This window comes from Triticum urartu, chromosome 5 (assembly GCF_003073215.2).
Source record: "Triticum urartu cultivar G1812 chromosome 5, Tu2.1, whole genome shotgun sequence".
NCBI lineage: Eukaryota > Viridiplantae > Streptophyta > Magnoliopsida > Poales > Poaceae > Triticum > Triticum urartu.
Genome location: NC_053026.1, coordinates 631811016 through 631818922, shown reverse-complemented (window position 1 = coordinate 631818922; position 7907 = coordinate 631811016). Strand labels below are relative to the sequence as shown.

Below are 7907 nucleotides of genomic sequence, written 5' to 3'. Positions count from 1 at the left end.
CCACCAAAGAATTGAATGGCCGAAAACATGGAAATAGACCGTCGTCTCTCAAAAACAGGAAATCTATTATAACCTCCATTCAAAAGCGTCCAAATATAGTACTCCTTTCATTTGAAAATACTTGTACTAAAAATGATTGTATCTAGACCGTCTAAATACAACCATTTGTAAGACAAGAATCTCCCATGGATTCGGGTGTCTTCCCCTTGCAAGGCAGCTCAGATCAGCATGGATGATGGGGTGGTGGTGAGGTCCCGACCCCGAACAAATCGCTTGGGCAGGACGCGTGCGCTGCCACAGGCCGCTTTAACCGCAAGCACTTGCACTTGTGTGTGTGTGGCCTTTGACCCCGGTGGACCGGACCGCGTACGCGTGCGCCGCGCAGCACTCGCCCGCCCGTTGCCACGTCCGGCCCAAAACATGGCATGCATTTACGAAGGGCGGACTAGGCAGCGAGATGAAGCGGGCCCTTGCCTCTATATAAACCTCGCCGCCTCCTCCTCGCCGTCCCATCCACATCCCTTTTCCCAATTCAGTCGCCATGGCCGCACGGAGAGCGGCGCTTCAGGTAAGCAGCCATCTAATCCCGTCCGTCTCTACGACGGTTTTGCTCGGCGCGGATCGGGACTGACGGATGGGCTCGGCTCCTTCCTTCCTTCCTGCAGGTGGCGGTGGTCCTGCTGGCGATGGCGCTGTGCGCGGGCGGCATTGGTGCGTCGCCGGGGTGCCGGAAGCACGTGCGGAGGGTCACGGACTACGGGGCGGTGGGGGACGGGAGGACGCTCAACACGGCGGCGTTCGCGCGGGCCGTGGCGGACCTGGGCAGGCGCGCGGGCGACGGCGGCGCGGCGCTGGTGGTGCCGGAGGGGCGGTGGCTCACGGGGCCCTTCAACCTCACCAGCCACTTCACCCTCTTCCTCCACCGCGGCACCGAGATCCTCGCCTCCCAGGTGATTATCCATCCCGATCTTCTTCAGTTACCCTTTGGTGGGATTAATTACCGGTAGTAATTGCTACATAACGTGCTTACTGTGGCACGATGCGGGGCGGGGGGCTACTGGTGACGGGCGAGACAGCACGGGGCCGGTGGGAAAGGCGCTTGGCCGCTTGCGTTGGGAGGGAGGAAGGTCCAGGGACAGAGTGGGCGGCGGCTACTGGTTTGGGGGCCCCCTGCCATCGCCATGACCACTGTCGCTCGCTTCCTTTCTAGGCATGGCCTTTCCGTGGCCATCATCGGTCGTCTCCCTGCTCCTGATGCCGGATTGATGCCAGCCCTACCCTACATAAGTACTCCCTCTGTAAACTAATATAAGAGCGTTTAGATCATTATTTTAGTTATCTAGACACTCTTATATTAGTTTACAGAGGGAGTAATAGGATAGGATGCTAATTACTACTCCTACTAGCTTGCTAAATGCCACCATTACATGCCTGTTTTGTTTTTCTCTAGATTCAAGCTAGTATGGCTTAAGGGCAGGAGACCGTAACATTTCGGCGCTTGATTAATCTGCTGGGACAAACAAACCCGGCCGCCCACCATGTCCTCGCTCCTCACCGCACCGGTGGTTGCCAATTGCCATGACCATGAGTCATGACAGAACCGAGTCAGTTGGTGCTTATTGAATGGGAACATGTACACAAAAGTTGCTTACTGGTAGTAGTACTAGCATGGACCGTTTGACCACGAGGTCAGACGGCATTGATGTGCTTATCGGGTACTCGTGTCCGTGGGAACCAGAGAAAAACAGGAGAGCCTCTCTGAAAATTCCATGCGTGCCATCGCCGTCTCATTCAGTACCTTTCTTTGGCTGCATTCATCCCGTGATCTGACGCCCTTGACGAATCGCCCCGTGTTTATGCTTCTGTCGCTTGCATCCATCTCGTGATCATCTGACTGATTTCTGAATCCAAACCCAACCTACTCGTTCGTGCAGGACCTGGAAGACTGGCCGCTGATAGCGGCGCTGCCGTCCTACGGGAGAGGGAGGGACGAGCCAGGCCCGAGGTACAGCAACTTCATCGGCGGATCCAACCTCACCGATGTCACCATCTCCGGTAAGATGGATCATTACATTACAAACTGACGAGTAAAATTCTACTGCTGTACCGGTAGCAGCAGCAGAGACCTGACCGAAAAACGTTTTGCAGGTTACAATGGCACCATCAACGGGCAGGGGCAGGTGTGGTGGGACAAGTTCCACGCCAAGCAGCTCGACTACACGCGCGGCTACCTGCTCGAGCTCCTCTACTCCCGCGACATCATCATCTCCAACGTCACCTTCGTCGACGCGCCCTCATGGAACCTCCACCCCACCTACTGCACGTAAGAAAACACCATCTCTCTCTGAATCCACACGCACACACACAATGTTAGTTTGATCGTAGTAGATAGCTTGGTTGTTTGACCATGTATCCGTCGTGCTCACCTTGCTGGCGTGTCCTGTGTTGAGCAGCAATGTGACCATCAGCGGCGTCACGATCCTCGCGCCGGTCCACTCGCCAAACACCGACGGAATCGACCCAGGTAGTAGATCAGTCACGCTTTCAGTATGATGAACTATCCATACTATCCACCAGCGTTCTTCATGAGAATCTTGAATGTGTTTCTGAATCTGAATGCCTGTGAACTGTTATTGCTTGTGCAGATTCTTCGTCTCATGTCAAGATCGAGGACTGCTACATCGTGTCCGGCGACGACTGCATCGCCGTGAAGAGCGGCTGGGATGAATACGGCATTAAGTTCAACATGCCGAGCCAGCACATCGTCGTCAGGAGGCTCACCTGCATCTCCCCAACGAGCGCCATGATCGCGCTCGGCAGCGAGATGTCGGGCGGCATCCAGGACGTGCGCGTGGAGGACAACACCGCCATCGACACCGAGTCGGCCGTCAGGATCAAGTCCGGCGTGGGGAGGGGCGGCTTCGTCAGGGACGTCTTCGTGCGCCGCCTCAGCCTCCACACCATGAAGTGGGTCTTCTGGATGACCGGCAACTACGGCCAGCACCCCGACAACTCGTCAGACCCCAAGGCGCTGCCTGAGGTCACCGGCATCAACTACCGCGACGTGTTCGCCGAGAACGTGACCATGGCCGGCAGGATGGAGGGCATCCCCAACGACCCCTACACGGGGATATGCATGTCCAACATTACCGCCCAGCTCGCTCCCAAGGCCAAGAAGCTGCAATGGAACTGCACCGACGTCCAAGGAGTGGCATCCGGCGTCTCGCCGGAGCCGTGCCCAGAGCTTGGGGCAGAGGGCAAGCCCTGCACATTCCCAGAGGAAGAGCTCGTCATTGGTCCGCCAGAATTGCCCAAATGTACCTACTGATATATTATGTGGTGTGCTATAGCCATCAGGGCTTGAACCAAAGAGATGATGTACTCTGAGTCTTAGTATAGTCAAGCAGCAGTTTGAAAAATGTTGTAGAATAAGTATATGTGTGCAATGCAATGAACTCCCAAAACGAATAGCCTGACCAAAGCAAAACTTTCCATTTTGTTCTGTAGTACTCCCTCTGTAAACTAATATAAGAGCATTTAGATTACTAAAATAGTGATCTAAACACTCTTATATTAGTTTACGGAGGGAATAGTAGTTACAACATGAACAGCAAGTAATAACAGACAGCAAAAGGATCATCAGATATCCAATATCTAAACCAAACTATGCAAAAGGATGACAATTGACAAAGTGGGAAGCAACAAAGCTCAAACGCCGCCTGATCTTCACTTTCTTCCCCTGCCCTTGCTCATGAAGTGATGGCGCTTCAACCTCTTCTTCTTGAACTGGTCCGACTTGATGTTCTCGGCGAATGGCATGCCGAGGAGCGCGAGCAGCCTCTGTGCCTCATTGTCGGTCTTGGCGGTGGTCACAATGGTGACGTCCATACCGTTCTTCTTACCGCCCACCTCGTAGGGGATCTCCGGGAACACGCCCTGGTCGCGGAGGCCAATGGTGTAGTTGCCGTGGCCATCGAAGCTGTTGGGGTTGACACCTAGGAAGTCCATGGTCCTAGGGAGCCCAAGGTTGATGAGCCTATCCAAGAAGTTGAACATGACCTGCATCAACCAAATGTGGAATTGAGCCCCTTAATCGACAACTATCGCTGATACTACAGCTTAACTCAAATGCAAGATTCCAAACTGCTAACAATTTCATATACCAATCTGTCATTGTGTCTCGTGTGCATTTCATCAAAGTGCAAGTGCGAGAGTTCGACAGAGAGGGCTCACCCTGCCGCGGAGCGTGACGGCGATACCAATGGTGTTGCCCTCGCGGATCTTGAAACTGGCGACGGAGTTCTTGGCCTTGGTCTTGACGGGGTACTGGCCGGTGATGGAGGCGAGGTCCTTCATGGCGGCCTCCAGACCCTTGTTGTTCCCCGCATCCACCCCCAGCCCGCAGTTCACCACAATCTTCTCAAGCTTGGGCACCTACCAGAACCAATAAAAATCAAGAAACCACTACCGAACAGGCCAATCTACGACTCAAGAAATGGGATCGGTTCATCAGAGCAGAGCAGAGCAGGAGAGGGGGTACCTGGTGGACATTGGTGTAGCCGAACTCCTCGGTGATGATGGGGATGACCTTGGTGTCGTAGACGGTCTTGAGGCGGTGCACCTTCTGGGCCTCGGCGGGGTCGACGAGGATGATGCCGGAGGGCGTGGCCGGCGGCGGCTTGGGCGGCGCCTCGGTCGCGGCGGAGGCGGCGACGCGGATGGCGCGGCGGGGGACCGGCGAGCGGAGGAGCTGCAGGCCGCGGCGGGCGGAGGGGGCGGCGACGGGGAAGGGCGCCGGCGAGGAGGTGGGCAGGGTCACCGCCGTGGCTGCCATCGGAGCGTGCGGGGAGAAGCGGGGATGGCAGAGTGGAGAGGGCTTTATGGATGACGAGATAAGGCAAAATGGGTGTGGCTGGACGCTCACTCTCACTCCAACTGGGCCTCCGATAAGGCAAAGTGATCATTACACTGGGCCCGTTACTTCTGGGCCAAATTGTCCGTCAGCCCAAACGACTTCTTTTTTGGTAACAAAAAAGGGTTCCCCTTCCGATTTTCATCAGGCCTCATTTGGTACAAGGGGATTTGAGAAGTTTTGGGAGGAGGGGATCCGGGAGGATTTGATGAATCCCTTCCTTCCACCCAATCCCCTCAATTCCCCTCACATTCCCAAGTTTCCAATCCCCTTTCATAAAAACTTGTTTGGTAGACGGGGTTTGATATAATAGAATGATGGCAATAGTGCAGTTAAAAATCCAATCTTTGCAAGTTTAACAACTTTAACCATGTTCCGCTACTAGAACAACAGGTCCTCACAGTATTCTGTTACAAGAACAACAGGTTACTCCCAGATTATAACTTGCTCCTAAATTATTCTATCAAAATATGTATGTGGCAACTGTGTGACAGATTGCAAAAACGACCTAACGCATCAGGTGCCGTTCGATTTGGATCCCGCGATGCACAAGTTTTTGCTCGAACGCCAGCCACAATCCTTCGTGCGACTGCATCCCAACTGCCCCGACGCCCGGGCCTCCTTCCATGCACAAACGAGGCCACTATCCACTCTTCCTCCCGGCGAGGAGGCCCGTCGGCTTGCTTTTCCTTCCTCCTGAAGGCGACGCAGCCGTCGCCCCGCTCCTCCTTAGTTCTGCCGACGACGATGCGATGGGACGGGATCCCCCGGTGTGACCTTCCTGATTGATGCTCCACGGCGGTGCGATGAAGTGGGAGACGGTGCAGCACCTGGACCTCCGCCACGCGTGGCCGATGCCGCGGGGCCGGTGCGCCCGCTGTAGCCGCACGGCGCCGCCTTCGGCGCCTCCCAGGTCGTCGTCGTTCATGGCCTTATTTTCCTGATGAAATCCTTCATGCACGTACGCACACGCCGTCATGGAAACGGGCTTTCCACTGGGAGCGAGAGAGAGACACAACCAAGCCAAAATTATCGGGCGGCTCGAGCAGCACGCTTCGTAGTGAAAGCAGTGGACGGTGGTGAGGTTATCTATCTCATGGCCTTATATCTGAAACTTGTGAAGAAAAGCAACAGTTTCTTAACTGAAAAACTGGCCATTTACCACTCCACATCCTCATCAAACTGTCACCAAATAGCAGAGATCATTTTTACCTCTTATTAATACTTGATCATTACTCCTCCTTGGCGCGTTGATCAAGCATTCGGCTCACCTGCCTATGTGGTTTCTGACGAGAGCACTTTCTTTCTTCAACTTGTTGTTCTAAAACTGAATGTTGACAGTCCAAGTCTAAACTTGTTGTTCTGAAACTGAAACTTGACGCTTGGGTCATGCTATACTAAGAACCTCTGAACTTGACACTTGGTCGTATGATGTTCTTTTAGTAGTATACAAATGAACTACTGAAAAGGCATACACTATACTACTAAAGAACCTCATTTGTACTGCTGAAATTAGGTTTCAAAACTTTTACTACTGAATCTCATATGCTAAAGAACCTCTCAACCTCATATACACTACTAAAGAACAAGTTTCAGAACCTCAAACAGTACTAAAAGCCTCTGAACTTGAGGTTTATACTACTAAAGACTTTGACACTTACTACTAAAAATCCCCATATTCTATACTAAACCTTAATGATGTAGAAGTTATGAAAACTCATGCTATTTCAGACGCTTGACATTACATCATTTTAGTGGTACAAATGAGGTTATATGTCTCTCTGTTCTTATACTTTTACATCATTTTCAGAGGCTTTTCTAGTAGATTACTTGTACTACATTTTAAGACCTGCCAACTTGCGCATAAAACACCGTGATAACTTTGACCCGAAATAAAATATTACAGAAATATATCATTTATAGCTTATGTGTAAATATTATGATAATTTATGCACGACAGACCTGATAATTTACGTAAAAACACCACATGGTAAATTTGTCCCCAGAAAAATATTATTGAAAACAAATCCCGGTAACTTCTATGCAAATAGCATGGTAGTATACACACCGCAGACATGATAACTTACATAAACACACCGCGTTAATTTTGATCCAGGGAAAAAAATTGTTGGAACGTACCCTCGGAAATTTTGTGTAAACAGTAAACATCGTGGTAATATACGCACCACAAACTTGAAAACTTAAGCAAAAACACCATGATAACTTTGACCTGGATGGAGGAAGTTGTTGAAAAGCATACCCTCGGTAACTTATGTGCAAATAACATGATAATTTACCCATCGGAGACCTAATAACTCTTGTTCAAACACCACGATAATTTTTTGACCCTGATTTTTTTTCGTTGAAGAACATTACCCCCAATAACTTCTAGGTAAATAGCACGGTAATGTATTTATTGTAGATACAATAACTTACGCAAAAACAGTACGCTAGCTTTGACCCACGGAAAAAATTGTTTGAAGCATATCGTTGGTAAATTTTGTTTAAATAGAATGGTAATATACGCATTGCAGACATGATAAGTTACTCACAAACACCATGATAAGTTTGATACGGGTGGATGAAGTTGTTGAAAATATACCCCGGTAACTTGTGTGTAAATAGCACGGTAATAGTCTTGATTTGAGGAAGAATAGTAAAAAATTGTCAAAAAATACACTGGTAACTTTTGTATGTAAATAGCATAGTAAATTAGGCACCACAACCTTGATAATTTAGGTACAAACACCACGGTAAATTCGAGATTTTTTTTAAAGATAGCCATGGTAATATACCCATCGCATACTTGATAACTTACGTACATATACTATGGTAATATTTGACTCGGTGGGGAAATTGTTGAAAACACACACACCCCCCGGTAACTTATATGAAAACATCATGGTAATATATGAACCGCAGCTGATAACTCATGTACAAGCACCGCTATAACATTGACCAAAGAGCATGGTAATATGTGAACCGCATGCCTAAA

General features: G+C 50.3%; 2 protein-coding genes across 2 annotated transcripts; one reads left to right on the top strand and one right to left on the bottom strand.

Annotated features, from left to right (window-relative positions):
- The first annotated feature begins 444 nt into the window (after positions 1 to 444).
- Positions 445 to 3468, top strand: LOC125511411 (probable polygalacturonase). Its single transcript, XM_048676774.1, has 6 exons — positions 445 to 568; positions 666 to 950; positions 1935 to 2055; positions 2149 to 2323; positions 2454 to 2524; positions 2646 to 3468. Exons 1-6 carry the CDS (start codon positions 542 to 544, stop codon positions 3326 to 3328), a joined length of 1362 nt encoding a protein of 453 aa, XP_048532731.1. The 5' UTR covers positions 445 to 541; the 3' UTR covers positions 3329 to 3468.
- On the bottom strand, positions 3469 to 4873 carry LOC125511412 (50S ribosomal protein L5, chloroplastic). The gene is made up of 3 exons (XM_048676775.1): positions 4541 to 4873; positions 4234 to 4434; positions 3469 to 4059 (listed from the first exon to the last, which is right to left on the bottom strand). Exons 1-3 carry the CDS (start codon positions 4832 to 4834, stop codon positions 3727 to 3729), a joined length of 828 nt encoding a protein of 275 aa, XP_048532732.1. The 5' UTR covers positions 4835 to 4873; the 3' UTR covers positions 3469 to 3726.
- Between the last annotated feature and the right edge of the window lie 3034 nt (positions 4874 to 7907).

Coding starts and splice junctions, on each gene's coding strand:
- LOC125511412 (XM_048676775.1), bottom strand. CDS start 4,834: ATGGCAGCCACGGCGGTGACCCTGCCCACCTCCTCGCCGGCGCCCTTC. Junction 4,435..4,540: donor GCTACACCAATGTCCACCAG/GTACCCCCTCTC, acceptor TGGTTCTGGTAG/GTGCCCAAGCTTGAGAAGAT. Junction 4,060..4,233: donor CCGTCACGCTCCGCGGCAGG/GTGAGCCCTCTC, acceptor TGGTTGATGCAG/GTCATGTTCAACTTCTTGGA.
- LOC125511411 (XM_048676774.1), top strand. CDS start 542: ATGGCCGCACGGAGAGCGGCGCTTCAG. Junction 951..1,934: donor CCGAGATCCTCGCCTCCCAG/GTGATTATCCAT, acceptor TCGTTCGTGCAG/GACCTGGAAGACTGGCCGCT. Junction 2,324..2,453: donor CTCCACCCCACCTACTGCAC/GTAAGAAAACAC, acceptor TGTGTTGAGCAG/CAATGTGACCATCAGCGGCG.